General features: G+C 38.0%; 1 protein-coding gene and 1 long non-coding RNA gene across 2 annotated transcripts; both read right to left on the bottom strand.

Annotated features, from left to right (window-relative positions):
* Positions 1–5,440: 5,440 nt before the first annotated feature.
* Positions 5,441–7,564, bottom strand: LOC138009092 (achaete-scute homolog 1-like). The gene is made up of 2 exons (XM_068856399.1): positions 6,833–7,564; positions 5,441–6,012 (listed from the first exon to the last, which is right to left on the bottom strand). The coding sequence occupies exons 1-2, from the start codon at positions 7,274–7,276 to the stop codon at positions 5,914–5,916; spliced, it is 543 nt and encodes a 180-aa protein (XP_068712500.1). The 5' UTR covers positions 7,277–7,564; the 3' UTR covers positions 5,441–5,913.
* Positions 7,565–12,842: 5,278 nt separating this feature from the next.
* Positions 12,843–15,945, bottom strand: LOC138009091 (uncharacterized). Its single transcript, XR_011124319.1, has 2 exons — positions 15,394–15,945; positions 12,843–13,390 (listed from the first exon to the last, which is right to left on the bottom strand). It is a non-coding gene; the product is annotated as an uncharacterized lncRNA (long non-coding RNA).
* Positions 15,946–17,577: the final 1,632 nt, after the last annotated feature.

The raw sequence follows: 17,577 nt of genomic DNA, 5'->3' as shown, positions 1-17,577 counted from the left end.
CATGCACTGAGCTATGTAGGCGACGTCTGGGAACTTGGCTATTAACGGGGCACTGTCATGCTTAATTTGCTGTTTTTAGCTCAAAAAATGGGTAAAAATTTAAATTATGACTTTAGCTCACACGTACAACAAACCTGAAAACCTACTGACAGTGTACAAAGTGTATAATTGGCACAAAGAGCTATTCGTATTTAATTTTTTGGTGTATTTCTGAAGACAATGTTCCCAAACTTGAAAAAAACTACCTGGCCAATTTTTTTCCAAGTTTCAATCCCATTCCATCCTTGTTATCCTTGGCTGCAAACAACAGAGAATAGCTTCAGTGCACTTCAATGGTCATTAGCAACAAAACTACACCAGCATTTTTGGTTTTCATTGATGCAAGGGTGTCTTTTAGTGGTTTGAAATTTGGCTAAAATAGCTAGACACTGCCCCTTAAAATTAGGAGAACGTGACACTTGTGCCGCTATACTGATAGCTGAACTGAAATAATTTGTCAAAAGGAAGTATTCTTGTCATAAAGTGGATGACAAGTGTTAACCTCGGTTAATGAAAGGAATGTATATGTGTTTGCAGACGACAACACGAAATCTCCTGAGTCGCACTCGGTAACCAAACCTTGGCTTTTTTTCAGAAAGGCTTTTTCTTTCGGCTTTAGCTCTGCACCTCGTATGGCTTTTAGTAGCTAAATGATCCCATTGGAAGCTCGTTAAGGTGCGGTGGCAGCCATCGTGTATTTATATTTGATATGGCCACCACTGGACGAAGAGAATTAATGCACCAGACGACAGCACCAATTATCCTGTTAACAAACTCTTTTCACCAAATTTTTTGGTCTCGCATACCCCGGCGGTTTGTTTTTTAAATAATGCCCTCTGTTTTATATTTCTTGTCAGTCCTTCAATAAACTGTTGTGTTTGTTTTACAATTTTGAGCCTTCTGAAGTCAAAGGAATAGCTGATGAGCATTCTTGTGTTTATGTTGTCCTGTTCGCTTTCCGTTTCTTTAATTTCACAGATTATCAACACTTGTTGTGCCCTTTGTTTTCTTAATCTTTTTTTGTTTCGAAACTTCTTTTCTCTAGTGTTGTCTTGTCAAAATCCTTCTGGTTCAATCTTGTGTTTGTCGCATGTTCTCTTGTGTCTCCTAATCAAACCATCCATCATCCTTCCTTTCTTTTTTCTTTCTTCTTTGTCCCTCAAACTCACATTGTGCTCCCTTGATCGCTTAAATCATAAACATCCGGATTCAATTCAATTGGGACAAGTGGGAGGGCATTTTACCCCATTGCCCCGTCGTGAGCGCAAATCTCCTTTCCCAAGCAAGCCTTTCACGGTCTTAGGATATGACTACAATTGTGCAATTCCATCGAACTACGGTGAGGTAAAGAAGTGATTTATTCATTAGTTAATAAGTAAATTCTTCAGCTGAAAGTACACCATTGTGCGTGACACGTGCGTACTAGTACAATACAAAACAAGCCAAATTCTTTTCGAGGGCCAGTTTACCTAAGAGATATCCTACTGAACAAAATAAAAAATCTGTTCGATAGTGAGCTGAAAACAAAACAAATGAAGCAACATATGGCTACATTCTGTGATAAAAAAGGTTGATGTTTATTCTTAGGATTGGTGCAAATTGGGTCCTGTTCAAAATATAAGTGTTGGGAAGTACAAATAAACGCTTTGTTTATACGCTAAATCGCCTTTCTTGGCCAATAAATTAAACATTTTAGGGGCGCGTATGCCTTCAATGTTTATATAATGCAAAAGTCGCCGGGAAATACGCTTGGAAGCACGAGAAATGAATTCAAAACTGAAGGTAAACTCAGTTGTACTCGGCTCCAGCACCCACCGTCGTCGAGCATCTCGGACTTCTCTTGTAAATAAGCGCTAAAAAACGAAAAATTAGTATTACAACTTTTAAACGGCGAACGATAGCTTATTTGAGTATTTTGCGGTGAGGATTTCTTGTGATACCAATTTTTTTATTTCTTACGAGCTTGAGTGAATCGTGATCAGTTTCATGATACAGTCAAAATGATTTTTCAGCCAATACACCTTAAGAAGCCATAAGAGCTTTGAACCTGTTTCTTGGAAGAAACCTACTACAAACTGTATAGTGCTTTTTTATGCCTTCGTTATTTAGTCGTAACCATCCTTGACTTAAGCCAGAAAAATGCCTGTGACTCGAGGACAGAATTTGTGACACTTTTTGTATTTTATTATTATTATTTTTTTTTTTTTGAACGGCCTTAGCTATTGGATGTATTGGTGAAAACTGGACAATTTAAGTAGAATTGTTGGTTAATAGTTTCCCCTGTAGTATTTTTGTTTTGAAAGAAAAAACCTTGATAATTTTTATCGTTGTTGTATCCAACGATTTCAATTCTTCTGGGTTTGGTACCATTTTAAATTTTGATCATTTCTGAATTGGTGATCAAGTAAAATTGTCGCCCTATATTTTCATTTTGCTACGATTTGCTCTTTTGTTTATTTTATTTTATTTTATTTTTCTTAAACCGACTTTTGAAATTGTATTGCTAAAAGAGACTATATTGACACTAGCCTCCATTTTTTCCCGCATATCAAAAGATGTAGCCATGCTTCGGGCAGTTTTACCAATTATCATCGTGTCATTTCTACGATTTATTTTTGTAGGTATCATCTATTTTATCAAAAAACAAGCTAGTGCACGTTGTATTATTTACAAGAGATATATTTTTAATTTTCCGGTGTGACATATTGTCGTCAACCACGTACAATTTTTTTGAATGGAGGCAATTTCCCGAAGCAATGCAATAGCGAAGAACACAAAATTATGAGAAATGACATTCATTGGAAGTCACCAATGAGTCTGATTATAATTGCAATAGATTCTTTGCTGCTTTTATTCAATCAGATTTAACCAGAGAACTGGCCATACATCACTGATATTCCCAAGCCACGCCTTGCGAAGTCGTGTAATTGTTTATTGGAAGGAAACCGACCTTGAACCAAAAATAAATTAACAATAAAGAAAAAGGAACGGTATTGTCAACCTTGCCGAGCGCGATTTCTCTCAAGGAGAAACACGACAATGATGTAAGATTCCGCTGATCATTTTCCTTTTTTTTTTCCCATTCCATTTCATTCCTCTCTCTAGCTTACCAGTTATCCAGTAGATTACCTTCCATTTTTTACTCATTTTTAATTTATTTCCTTTTAAATTTATGCATTTGCGTCCAGTTGTACATTAGTTGTGCTCACAACGCATCCTTTAAGGAAATTTCTTCTTATTTCGAGAGAATTGTACAATTAAAAAAATGAATAACCTTGCAGAGGAAATTGAAAAGGTGGTTGCTTTAGAGTTTCCAAGGTATGGCTCTTCTCTAGTCAATTTTTCTTTTCATATTATTAATGACCAAACCGCAAACATTGGTTATCTGTTCCAATCCTTCCGCAAAGATTAAATTAAATGAAACGCATTTCGTAGTTCTCGAAGTGCCCACAAAAGACACGAACGACAAAGCGCGCCCTTATCTCGTTATGGGTTTGTGTGAATCCGCTGAATTCCGTAAGAATCAACTCGATAGGATCAAACATCGATTTCGACGAATTGTTTTGCTTTATTTCTTAATATGATATCTCCAAACATACGAGAGTTTGTTCTTGTTTTTTTTTTTTTACTCCGTTTGTTCCAATTCGTATGCGTTTTCGACGCGCGCCGCCGCGATATTCAAACCCCATTTGTGTAAAGTTTGAAAAAATTTCAACTTATGTTTTTGTGCCTCACTCGCGTCTGTGTCAGATTGTCGATCAATTTTTCAAGTTTCTGTTTACCATGATAGTCGTACTGTTTCAGCTCATAGAAAAGTGTCTCATCCTTTTTAAAAAAAGCCAAACGGAGGCCAACAATCCCAGTTGCTTTGAATGAAAAAGGGACCCATATAATTCCTTATCGAAAAGAGGAAAACAATATTGCGCTTGTTTAGTCATATTTCATGTTAGTATAGGCATACTCTAAACCGAATAAGTTATTGATTTTTTTTTCTTGCAGACATTGCTAATTAAGTTCGCCCGTCTAATCGGTGAAAATTCTGTCATGTTTTGAAACACCGTTTTCCCTCCCTGTCGGTTTGAATGGTTTTTGCGCGTCGAGTTTCTCATTCTGGCGTAATCTTGATCGGAATGATTTTGGATTATTCATCCGTAACTGAAATGCAATCAATTGAACTGAATCGGAAGACAGGAATTCTCCATTCTTTTTACTAATGCGTGTGGGATTCTCTTTATTCAAGAACAGAAAAAAACACCTGCTTCTCATTAGCATTAAGTGAACGCAACTTTCTCAAACAATTAATTTGCCCCTACCGAAGCGCAAAACCTTTTCTCGCTTACTTCCTGAAGTCAAAACCTGTTCACTCATTAAACTGTTTACAGAAACCATTCAAAATATAACCAAGAAAAAGGCGCGAATGGAATCTTCAATTCGCACTACTCCCAAAATTCAACCGTCGAGACCCCGCTATATTAGAAACGGTAGGTTTTTTCCGGCAGTGGGAAAAAATAGCGCATGCGTAAAAGCTTATTCGGTAGAGATAATAATAGTAAGGCTTGGGTTGACTAACCGGGAGATACGATCTCAAATTTTTAAAAGCTTGTCTAAATAGTGCACTGACGTTACATCCGTTCTCATATTGAAACTTGACGGTGACGGGGAGAAATGGATTATTTGCTTGAGCGGCACAATACACACAAGCCAGTACACAACGAAATTGCATTAGCAAGCCCATAGCATTGTTTGATGAAGCGCAATTAGAGCTAGAGATAATTGTCCCAGTGGTTTTGTGCTTGGCACGTGTCTTATTCGTTCGGAACTCTCTGAAATCGATGACCAACAAAAACATATTCGTTAGCTTTAGATTTTGTTAAAAGTGCGATGGAAAACAATCCTCAGATAATCTTGGAAAACCATTGAATTAAACGGTTGAAAAGCAAGAGAATAAAATGCAAACTTAAGATTGAACTTTTTGTTTTATTTTCTAAATTTTTTGCGCTTTTGTCAATCTAGCAGTTACTTCCAGTCTTGATGAAAGACTTGATTATTGCTTCCGTCATTGAAGTGGACTTCTTTTGGTTTTTCTTTTCATTCACGTTCAATTTGCATGTTGCTTTAAGTCTCGTGCATTCTAGTTCGGCTTAAAAAATGCAAATGACCGGTTTGCTTTTAAGCGCCTCAGTCATTTTCGATAAATTATTAATTCTCTGCGGCAGGGGCTCCCAGTAATTCATTTTACGAGAAGAATTTTCGAAAAAATAAGGCGCAAATTTTGTTTTTTTTAATCAATCTTTTTTATTCACGTAATTTCTTTGCCCATCAACAAATCTAATCTCCTTCTGAAGTTTAACTCGTTAAAGGCAAAATTTTCTGAAAAGAAAAATAATTTACAGGCAGAATGTAAGAGAATACGATCAATTTGATTTATTTTACATATATATTACCTCTCTTTTTTTTCTACAAAATTCAGTGTCTTTTTGAAGGAAATAATTTTATAGCTGTCGAAGAAGAAGCTAAGATAACCGAAATTTTGACAGCTCATGTTGTCATTATAACGCTTGAAGATTACGTATAAATAATTCTATTTTAAATTTTCTTTTTTTGGTATTTAGTCCTCGTATGTGTGATTCAGGTACCAATTTTCTTTTCGCATTCAGTCGCTGTGAAATAAATCCAGTTTGTAAAATACGCTTCTTTTTGGTACCATTGCAGATAATTTCTTCTCGTCACATTATATTTGTGCGTGTTTTGGCCTCACTGCGATTGTCTTCAATAGCTTGTGTCGAATCTTGTGAGTTTACCATTTGTTTATTCTTGTTGACCATAGCATCCTTCAGTGAAAAAAATGTTCGTCTTTTTTTAATCGTCTCGTCATCAAAACGTCGTCGGAACAGTTGGCGGAGCGCGTACTCTGGGCTGTCCACAAGTGAAAACTGTCTTACCAAATTCGGTTTTGTATTCCTCTTCGGATTTCTATTTGATAAAAGAGAACAAGAAAATGTTGGAGCTTTATAACATATAAATTTCAACTCAAAGTGAGCTCGCTTCGTATATATTTAAAATAACCACACGCAATATTCTCACAACAAAGGCAAATTTACTTCTTGGGCGTTTCCTCGGCGAATGACATGCTCGAGAACGCGCTTAGTTGATCAAAGTATTTTGTGGCTGTATTACGCTTGTTTTCTTCAGAAAGAAATGTTGAATATACCAAAAATTTTCTTGGAATAATAAAATCCATCTGCTGTGTAAAGGAAACTGCCTCACTGTTACAACTTCCTGAGTGTATGGCGGTTGATTGTCAAAATCACCGACATCTAAAATACTAAATATTCTCACTGTTTACGAAAAAGTAACTGGAATAAAATAATACGCTTGAGACTCGAGCCCATGATGTTACTGGCCACAAACTGTTCCAAAACATTTAGAGTTTTCCAATGGATTAAACTCTGTGCTAGGTGATTCAAAAAGATGCCAAATTATTTTAATGACTCCACGTTGAAGTAAATCGCGCTTGGCGACGACTTCGTTGAACTCAAGCCAAATATTGGCGAGCGGGTCTCATTTTCGTCGCTGCAATGAAACAGCCGCTGCAAGCAAGGTCTTGGCTTTAAAATATTCGCTAAATACTTGTGCTGTATCCTTTTTTGAAAACAACAGATTATCGACAGTACTGGTCTGTTAAGCGATCGAGCAGCGTATTGTCGCTCTGAAATTGTGTTCTTGGGAGGAAGCGACGTTCGCTTGATCTGCAAGCGGCCTTAGTTATAGCGTAGCGATTTGTCGTACTTACAAAGTCAGACGCGGTTATCCAACTCTGGGTTTGTGGACCAGCTGCCTCGTGTTCTGCTTCCATTTGATGTTTATTGGCCATTGCCAGAACATGTTGCAGGTGCCGTATGTAGTCGATTGCGCTACGCAGCGTTTTAACTTTGGACAATTTCTTGTTTTTAGGGTCCGTTGGCACGTGTTTTCTGAGCCGCATGAAACCGTCGTTCACCAGTTTAACGCGTTTTCGTTCCCTTGCGTTCCTCCTTGCCACCACGGCTGGTTCCTTTTGTTTGGCGCTGGTAGCTGCCCTTCGTCGGCGCGTTTGCCCTGCCAACACAGGTGATAGAAGCGATAGTTTGGCTGGAGGTCGCAAAACATCCGAGCCTCCTTCCTCAGTTCGAGGATAACAAATTGTTGTCGTAGGAATTGTGAACGCTGAACTTTTCGCTATTTCCTTAGCAGTCATGGCTTGTCCTGTGCTCTCGCCCGATACAACACTGACTAAGTCAAACTAACTCTGCGCAGTCTTCAATTTATACTCGGGGAAGTGCTGACCTTGTGCCAGGCTCGCGCCGTATGTTTGTTGTGCTAATTCACTCAAGCGCCTTGACGCGCGCCATGTCAAATCAGTCACAAGATTTCTATTGGCTGCTGTTGTGAGACAATCACCAATGCCACCGCACGATGGACACTTGAACAGTTGCGCGGGCGAAAGACCGATTGTGTTGTTCTTAGCACAGACATAACTGTCGAATCTTTGATCTTTGTCTATAACGATATTTATCGATAATTCAGGTGTTGTATTTTTTATCAAAAAATGTACGCCAAGCGTTGAGAGTAAACTCACACTCTCTCGATTGCAATTTTCGATTTTACGAAGATGGTTGTTCTATTATTCTCGTTATTAATTAATGCTTTTCAGAATTGACAAAGATATGACAAGGCAAATAGAAAAATATGTTAGGACCTGTACAGGAAATAAAAGAAAGGTTTTCTTAGAACATGACGTGGAAGTTGGGTATATTGAGCTGTTATAAATTACCATCAGCGCCATGAAGTACTTTACCTTGTCAAGACTTTAATCTTCTTGGGTAAAACGTAAATAGGTTTTCTTTTTTATAATTTCTCGTAAAATCCCGTCTTGATGTCGTCGTTAGAGTTTTTCTTGTTCGTCCATCTATAGTCTTGTTAAAGAGCGTAAAGATGCTCCCATTAGTGATAAGGATGAGTTTAGTTTACAGACCTCGTTTGTAAGATCAATTTCTATCTGTATGAGTTTTCTAATTGTCGCTGCCATCTGCTGTGCAGAAACACACACGTGCCTTCAATAATTCAAGCTAGCTGCGTTATGCGACCTGAGGAAGACACACTGCGCAGGCGCATTGCATAAATGAGTTACACCTGTCACTCTCAGCAACGATTCCGGCTAACTTCTTTGGAATCAAGGTCGGTTCTCTCCTGCTACGCTAAAGAATCATTAGCATTAAGCATTTTCGTAATGGAGAGACACTAGAATTGTGGATCTACCGATTGTTAACAAGCATACCGAATCGGCCCTTTTCGCTTTTGTGATTGAAGGATTTTACTATTGACAGTTGCCTTTCACTTTTGCAAAACAAACCAATTTGTAATCATTGTGGAGAAGAAAAGAAAATTCGCCCTTGTTAGTTCTAAATAGGATGATTAATTACTGCTTTTGTTTCGGCTTGTGTCGCTCTCAATCTTACAAGCTAATGTTTGGGTTTCGGCCCTGTTTTTTGTTTAAAACTTGGCACAAATTTCCACCCAAAGCTATGTTGGTCGCAGATCACGTGATGATGTGGTTTTAATGCTTTGATCGCGGAAAAAGGTCAAACGTCTTTGAGAAAGAGAGAGGATATAAGGCGCGGCCATAAAAGAGGTGTCAGCAAATTGATATTTACTGCCCGGTCTTTCGTAGCGAGGTCCTTTAGTGTCTCATTGTTTCACGAGAAAATTAAACGTTTTTAGCATCACTAATGTCCTGACTTCTTTTCACAAGCTTTTCATTTTAAATTATAGACTTAAGATTGAAAATCTTCAATTGCAGCTTTTAAACATCTTGAAAAAAAGTTGTTACAATAGAGAGGATTTTGTCTATTTTTCACTACGTCTAAAATTTCGGTTTAATTTTGCCGACATATACGAATTTCAGTCTGCCAAAGCTTAAGTTTAACCTCACAGAAAAGAACTTAAATACCGCTTTGTTTGTTTTGCAATGCTGATATTTCATAATATGAAGCTTTCGGAATATTTTTAACCGCCTCGTTCGATTTCATCAGTTGCGACATATAGAGCAAGATACATGAAAAAGGAAAAAAATAGAACGTCCATAATTGCAACAAATCGTAAACGAATATTACTTCGAGTGAAACCGCCAAGAAAAACAGCGAATTATTCCAGCAATTATTCTAAAGAAGTTTAATCTTGGAAGAATGGAAATTTTAGAAACCTGCCAGTTGTGCTATAGATAGACAAATTACTCAGTTGACAATCGGCAAGCTAAATGGATGGTTAATTACAGAAACGCTTAGGTTATCATACATAGTTGAAAGCATATAAAAACACGAATACACTGCGCACTACGAAGTGTGTTCATTGCTTGTGTTGAGCCGGAATATTCCAATGATTGCTTTCACGGGTTTTGTTTTTTTCGTGTGTGACTGGGAGATATGTTTGCGAAAAACAAACGTTGACGTTCATGCATGAGCTTCAGTTTCAAACGTTAAAATCTAAAGTGCCACTTTCTTATACCAGAATGATATATAGATGTTGTCTTTCTCTTCATGTGCTGTCAGTGGCCTAGGCTGGTTCCACACATTAAAAAAAAATCATCCAATAGGCGTTTCTTTGCTTTTAATGTGCGCAATTTATTGTTAGCCCATCGTGTTTAAGATATGCTGGTGTCTAACTCCGTACAAATTTTTGCGGGAAAAAATACTACTTTTTGTCTTTTTTGCTAGGCTATTTTTGTATGTATTTAACGCAATTCAATGCCTTAATTGGTTCCGTGCATCGTCAAGTGCAACGATTTAGCAGCAGAATGATGGAAAGCAATTTATCTGTTATTTGCTGGCGCCGTTTTGCCTCTCCATCCAGTTCTGTTTAAGCTCTTCTTCAGCCTTTCACAGTGCAATTACTACATATTCACGACAACGCAACGCCGTTCTTGACATCTATACTATTCCTATGGGCACGCGCAGTCGCATATGAGGTGGTTTTCTGTCACTGAATTCTTTTTCGAATGACGTATTCGTGAGGACCGTCTGATGAGACCAGGTGACAGAAACCGGTTGTCGGACAGATGGCAGATACAGTAGCAAATGCGTTTAGCTTGGGTTTTCTTGAGATCACGTTACTCCTTTTAACTGGAATTTACCGAACTAAAGAAGCATAAAAACGATAACTGCCTATAAGGAGAGGAAAGTATGATTGCGATGGATTAATCAAACAACGTGACATTTATCCCTGATAAGTCTAGGTATGCCAAGGCGTTCTGATGGAACCGTCGTTGTTTTCAAGCATAGCTCGAATTTGTTATCGGATAAAAATTAACGCCTGTTAATTAATTACATTTCTCAGGTTAGCCGGCGACAGCCGTGCTTCATGAATGTTTGCAGGTCCTTAGCCAGTTCGGGTCACACGCTTTATTTTCAGTTTGAGTTATCACCAAGAGCAACCGTTTTGTTTGAAGGCCTATTGTGACAGGTCATCGAATGTATTTGCGGCTGTGTTGTTGTCTCTGTTCAGTTTTACATTCGGCCTCGTCTATAGATGCTGATGATGATCCGCGATAAGGGCTTCATCAAGCACGCGAGTCGTACATACACCGCTCCAATTTTTTTTTTTACAAAGCGATGTACTCACCAATTAATTCAGCTTCTATCACATTCTCTTAACAATTACTGGATCCCTGTTTGTATTATCATCTCCTTTTTTCGTTTCTTCAGTTTGTGTTTTCTTTTAGTACCGAAAAATGTCAAAGTCGGCCACCAACCCTCCTACATAGCTAAAGCTCTTTCCGGCTGAAACCTGTATATTTAGCATATGTTGTGTAAGAGAGAGAAATTTATAGATGAATGGATTGATGGATTAATTGATTGCTTTAGGCCCTCAGTTTGGCTTGGTACCAGCATCGTGAATGACAAGCATTGCTCGTTTTGCCTAGCTAATGGCCCAAAGCGTTGGAGAGAAAAAACTTGAATCAACATGACTCTCTTTTCAAGCTAACTTGTATCATGTTAGTCGCGTTCTTTGGGTAACAATAATTCCATCCTAAAATTTGCATGGTGAAGGTTGAACCCTTTGCAACCGTTACTCTAGAGAACAGTTTCTTTCAAATGTCGTCTTCTGCACGTACTTATGTACGAATAACTTATGAAAAAACAGAAGTATTCCGTTGAGAGCATCACGTGGTCTGGAATGGGAAAGCAGCTAAAGAGGTCAATTGAAGTGGTGCCTCCTGGGATTAGTCGTTACCAGACTTCTCTGCGTTGTTCACCGCTCTCGTCACCACTCCTCCGCGCGGACGCAACCATTCTAACACACCCTTGATGCAGTAAAAATGTATATGAAATGATGTAAAAATACAATCAAAATGCGGTAACTAAATGGGTATCGAATTACCGCATTTTATCGTATTTTCTTATGATTTTATATTTATTTTAGTGCTTCGAGTGTGGAAAAGGACGATATGTCTTATTCAAACATATTGTTTGCCTCGACGACCAGAATTTTTCAGAAAGAACCATGTTTATGTTCGAAGTTGGATGAAAAAGTTGATCAACCAAACCAACCACTGAAAACGTTTTTTTCTCTCAAAAGACAACTGTAAAAGCGACAGAAAACGGTTCAAAAAAAACCGAAGGGACTCGACCTTTGTCTGATTCTTGACAAAAAAATTCGTATTATTTCTTATGCTCAAGAGCACAGGGGCATTCTGTCTGCGCGTGCGCGACTTTGAGATCTCTTATGAGCGTATCCGCTGGCCCGCCATAAGCAGAAACCAAAATAATGGCGGTCTACCTGGCGAAAAGTTTCGAGTTCGTGTCGTTATCTGTGTAGTTTATCTTCCTTGCCTTACGTGTAGACGGTGTCAAAAGATCGAGAAACGGTTGGGCTGTTTATGGCAAAAAGTCACAGCAAAGTACTTTTGAATAATAAGGGGACAACAAGTTGTTTTGGCGTGGAACTCTCACATAGTCAGTAATCTTGCGAAAGTTGGATAATTCGAAGGGCTCTTCAAACACACATAAGCAGACTAGACAGACATTTTACCGCGTTAGTTTTGATTCCAACCTACGTGTTTACCTCTCACTGTTCTCTCTTTTGCTCTGTTGGGCATTCTTGTTTGAAATGTGTTAAAATATCAAGAATTTCAGCTACAGTATGAAAATAAATGTTCACACCCAAAGTTTACGGTAGCTTGCCTTTTTTGGTTTCAAGTTTGTTGGCATGAACGCGAACAAGCGTGAACGACGGGCCAAAAACAGCAGCTTTGACCAAATTATGGTCTGAGTAAACAGCCAGAAAATAGAGAGTTGGTAATGTTACCACGGGAAAAATGCTTAGAAATTGTGGAACGTTTGAAGCTTCTGACAGAGAGTAAGTCATGTTAAGTCTTGGTTTCGTGTATTGCATGGAGCACCTCCCATTTGAAAATTACTTAGCTTACATGGTGTTAGCTTCAGGGAACTAGAGCAAGATAGCTGGTTAAGATTTTGAGTTCAAGCACATCCCAAATCCCTAGGGAACTAAATCTGAGGACCTGAAATAAATAACCACTGTCTAAGGGCATAGCAAGGTCTATGATTCCCATGTTGTAATTGAACAAGCTGCCCTCTTGAACCTTGTACAACTGTCTCAATCTGTAGGAATGATCCTTCTCTGTGTTCATTTCCAAAGAATCAGACTATTCAAGTTGGAAATTGATTACAAAATGACAACAGGAAATTAGTAAGTTCTCACTAGACCAGGCCCAGGGAACAAAGCGATGTTAAGAGTGACACACCAAAGAGTATTCCTTTTTTAATATCAAGCCCCAAGCTTTTTAAACTTTTACAAGTATAGAACAAAAATATAATTTAGTTTGTTAGTCCTTCGGAAGTATAAGATATGAGGAAATGGTCAACAACTGTAGTCACAATAAATGGATATCCAAAACGTAATGATCACGAGTGTTTTTCTTCATATCAACTTGCTGGTCACCTTACTGAGACTATGACATGTAACATTTTATTATGTAGGATGGATGTAACTCCAACTAGTGAAATCTTAACTGTACATTGAATTTATAAGCAACAAAGAATCCCATTTGTATGAGCCTCATGAATTCAGCACATCTGTTAAAGTTACTGCAAACAAATTAATTATCTATGAGTGTTTAAGATTCCAATCATAATCCAGAACTTCAAGAGCTTCAAATACAGCTGTTTCACATAACCAATTTGCCCATTTATCTTCATTCACAACTGGTTCTCAAGGTAACACCTTTCCACAAAACTTGACCTCTCAGTCATCACTTCTGTCCATTGCTGCAATTGTTGAACCACTGCTCATCTATCTAAACAGCAGAGAATACGCTGTCAGTTCTTTTGATCCTAACTTTTAATTCTGTACATGAAACACTTTTTCCAAAGCAAGCTTACTGATAAACCTAAGACATGGAGAATTATGGACACTTTTCGAGAAACTGTGATGAGTAAACTCTTCAAATTAAAGACATGCAATATGGAACTCTTTTCATTCTTCTAGATAATTTACATTCCCCTTGTCCTTTCAATTAACAGCCTAACCTTAGAACTAAATAATAATTTGCAGAGTACTTCTGATCATGGCTCAGAATACATGTCTGAACAGATGTCACTACAAAGCACAAAGAGACAAGCTTCTAATGCATACAACCATTAGCCTCTTTGAAAGCCACAAGCATGGGCTACAAGGTGGCCTTATTGCAATCAGCTCTTCTGGAAACATCAGTAACTTCATCAGATATCTTGCAGGAATGGTTATGCATGAGTGGGGGGCACAACTGCAAGGATCAAACATGGCCATTTTAGGTCTGAAGTAAACATCAATAATATAGGGTTTCATTTCTTTCAACTTAAGTAAACCATTCTCTCCCTCTTCCTCACACTATCTTGGTTTTTACATTGTAAATGCTCATAAAGATTTGCTACACTGCACCCAGAATTAATTCAACATTTTTTGGGTACAAATAACATTCAAGGTAATATGTAGATGAACTCCCTTGCTTACTCTCATTGCAAATTTGAAAGTATTATTGTTCATCTAGTTTTCAACATAATTTTGTATCTTCCTTTACCCGTGAATTGTGGTGAACATTTATTGATTTTTATACTACAGTATATGGATTGTTGGAAGAGCCAGTACATGACAAATCTGATGCGTAACATATTATTTGTGAATAATGATTGTTGAGAAGATGATCAAAATAATTATAGTGACAGGTCTTGCAGATAACCAAGTGCATGTTTCACTTCTTCTAGACGGTACAACAGGATTTTGGCAAGTAAAAGGTGTTTCCTAACATTGTTTTTGTACAAATGTATAACTAACACATACATCTAAAGAAATCGTGATTGGCATTCCTCTACAGGCTAAGGGATACACACTAAAAGCGAAATCTCTGTTCTGCCCTACAGAGCTCGTCTCCAGAATTACAACCAAATCTTTTTGAATGAGCATTCTCACTTATTTCTTAAATCGCTCGTCTAAGAACACTTGCTGAGGTAAATTCAATTGCTGCACGGAGAAAAAAATAACCGACGAGCTTTTAATGCTAGCAGCTTTTAATGCTAGCAGCATGCTAATGAAATAAACACGATAACAGAGCTTACGCCATCCGGTTCGAAAACTACATGGACAAGCTCCAAATGTGCAATCTTCGACAGTAAACGGTAGTAGTTTGCCTTGCTACAAAAAAGAGCACGCATTTTTTCGGAATAAATAAACCAGATGAAGCGGAGGACAAATAAACAAACAATGCACTAAAAGTGTTCTCGGACTTGGGGGCCGGCGAAAAAGGGTAGTTTAACCAAACTTTTGACTTAAGTTAGCTCTTGGAGACGAAAAAAGCAATTACAAAAATACCTACTAAAGCACAGGAAAAAAAATTGCAAAAGTCATCGTGTATTGAAATGACACTACAACCTTGTTAAAAATGGACAACTATATGCTCTGCACAACAGACTTGGAGAGCAACAGACAGAAGACTTTTGTGATCCACGACTTGGAAAATCTATCAAAACTTCCCAAATAAAAATTTGCCAAAAGCTGTTGTAATAACATTGTAATCCTACAAACAGCGCATTTTTTAAAGCCTGGAGTCCCAAGCGGCTGCAAAGAGGAAGAAGACACAATGTTATTTGAAGTAATTTAAAGCTTGGGGGCCGGCGGAATTATGATGAAAAATTACTTCAAAGTTGAAGCAAAATCAGCTCAAATTCAAAATTTCCGTCTCATAAAGGGTGGTGTATCTGAGGATCGTGTCAATATGCAGCCCTATGATTCATTACAATAAAGCTTCAACATCTTCAAACTAACCTGCATCATTTGCCTTCTCGTGTGAACATCTTGAACTTCGGTAAATCAAATGCCAAACTCCACTTCTTTGGGCCTTTATCTCGTTTTGTTCGCAATTTGATCATTAAAATATTCTCATCCGAACGCCCAACAAACTCGAAGAATATCCATAGTGATAGAAAAGTGTGTAATTTTGTTACAATCTTTCATCTCCCTTGACAAAATATTTTTCAAAGTGTAGATCGCCCGTTTAAAAACCCGCGGGCAGCGCGTTCAAAATAACAATGGCGCCGAACTCGAATAATTCGATTCCCTTCGCGCATGCTCAGACAAAATGCCCATGTGCTATGCTCAAGGTAGTACGTACGCTCAGTCATTTCACTGTGCAAACAGGCTTTGAAGCTCATTCAGACAACTGAGAGATCTCGAGCGACGAAAAACAACCGGTGAAAAAAAGCATGCCGTCTTTTCATGGAGCAATACCTCTTATTTATCATACAACTCTGCTGAGTCAGTTATGGAACAGAAAACGCTCGAAATTTAGGTATCTGTACAGTTGCAGTCAAAACCTGTCACTTTCCCCGGCGAGGAAAAAAAGCTTTTCTTTCCATGAAGTCTTGGTTTTCAGTTCAAGTTAGGTCATAAATCGCTTATTAGATGTTTCAGTGTGTGATATAGTGGATTATTTTTACCGAGTCGTTCTTTGTCAGGTTTTGACTTGTGCTACAGGTTCGTGAAAATACAGCAAACGTTTTGAAAATATCTGCGATACTATACGCCAAAACATACAATAAGATTACAACAGACCTCAAAGACATGCCCACTTAGGGCATTAAAAATCTTAAATGTAAAAAAACCGTGAAAAACAGAATTATCAAGAGTCAAAAACATCGCCCAGACTTTGTAACCTATCGTTCAGTACAACAAACACTTCGGAACTGCTTCCTACTTTTGGAAACTTGAACAAAGAAATGTGTGTACTATATGGAGAATTTAAAGCTATTTAAAGTCCTGTTAAGTTGTTAAATGTTAACTCCAGGCCCAAGAAGTGACGTAGATTTCTAGAGAGGTAATTGAAATTACGTTCTTCAATCACGCGCTGGTAAAGGACCTCACCATGTTTTCCGGTGTCACACGATTTTGACCTCCAATAATTCGGAAAAGTCTGTATTTCCGTCGTTTTAAGTGTTCGAGATTTAGTTTCTTTTCTTATGTACAACTGTTTATAAAGATAATATGTCATGCACAGCTGAGACATTACATCGGCTTAAAACACGACTGTACTATCACTTATTTGTTTTCGAGCTTATCCAGAATGAGCATAACTTGACATAGTATAAGAATGAGAATATAAGATCACTGTTTGCTTTTCGGTTGGTGCTTGAAGGCAGAATAGTGTTCTTTCGCCAGTTTGGATGCTTTGAAGCTGAAAGCTAAGTAAGGTAAGAGCCGAATATTTCTCTTTAACCGTGTCCAACCCAATATGCAAGCAATGGAGTAAACAAACTTTGATCTCACTCAGTAGATAACAACTTTTCTTGCGTATTTTAAGTTTCTAGTGAAATTTTCAGGCAGAGTTAAATTTTAGTTATTAAAGATCAGATTCGTTGTCGAAAATAAAGAAAAGAAATGGAGAGTGATCGGCAATTGCTTATAATCTATGGGAATTTGGAAAATCGATCGTAGTTTCTAAGACTTGTTTTTACTGGTGATTGGAATCCTCCCAAACTCCCTCCTGTGGGAGCTCTCTCATGATTAGACTATTTTCTTTGTTTTGGACAGTTTTCAAGATCGTTGTTTTAGTGCTAAATTCCGAACTCCACCCCAGGGATGGAGGCCAACACGATTTCCTTTTTTTTTCTTTATGTGACCTGACAGAAGAATGCCGGTTGGTGATAAAAATGTAAAGGGCAAAGGTGTAATATATAACTTTGCCACAGTAATACGGGTAACATTTTTCGTGCAACTTGTCGCGCAACAATGTTGCGTTGTAAGTTGAGATGGTTTGCTGCGCGTATTACCACCTTCATGCGCAACAAATTTTTATGTTGCAAAAAGTAGACCTCGCTAACGTAAAGGGTAAAGGATTAATATGCACCTTGACCACGACTTATGTCATTTGGATCCATTGTTTCGTTGGTTAATATAAAGAGCCGGTGTGATATCTGCATGCAGGGCATCTGACGTAAGGTTTCCATGAAATAT

This window comes from Montipora foliosa, chromosome 6 (assembly GCF_036669935.1).
Source record: "Montipora foliosa isolate CH-2021 chromosome 6, ASM3666993v2, whole genome shotgun sequence".
Lineage (NCBI taxonomy): Eukaryota > Metazoa > Cnidaria > Anthozoa > Scleractinia > Acroporidae > Montipora > Montipora foliosa.
The sequence above is the reverse complement of the archived record's forward strand: the minus strand, read 5'-3'. Positions and strand labels throughout refer to the sequence as shown.

Excerpts from the sequence above, each read along its gene's own strand:
- LOC138009092 (XM_068856399.1), bottom strand. The coding sequence starts at position 7,276 with ATGACTGCTAAGGAAATAGCGAAAAGTTCAGCGTTCACAATTCCTACG. Across the intron at positions 6,013-6,832 it reads GGATAACCGCGTCTGACTTT|AAATCCGAAGAGGAATACAA; the intron begins GTAAGTACGACA and ends TTTATCAAATAG.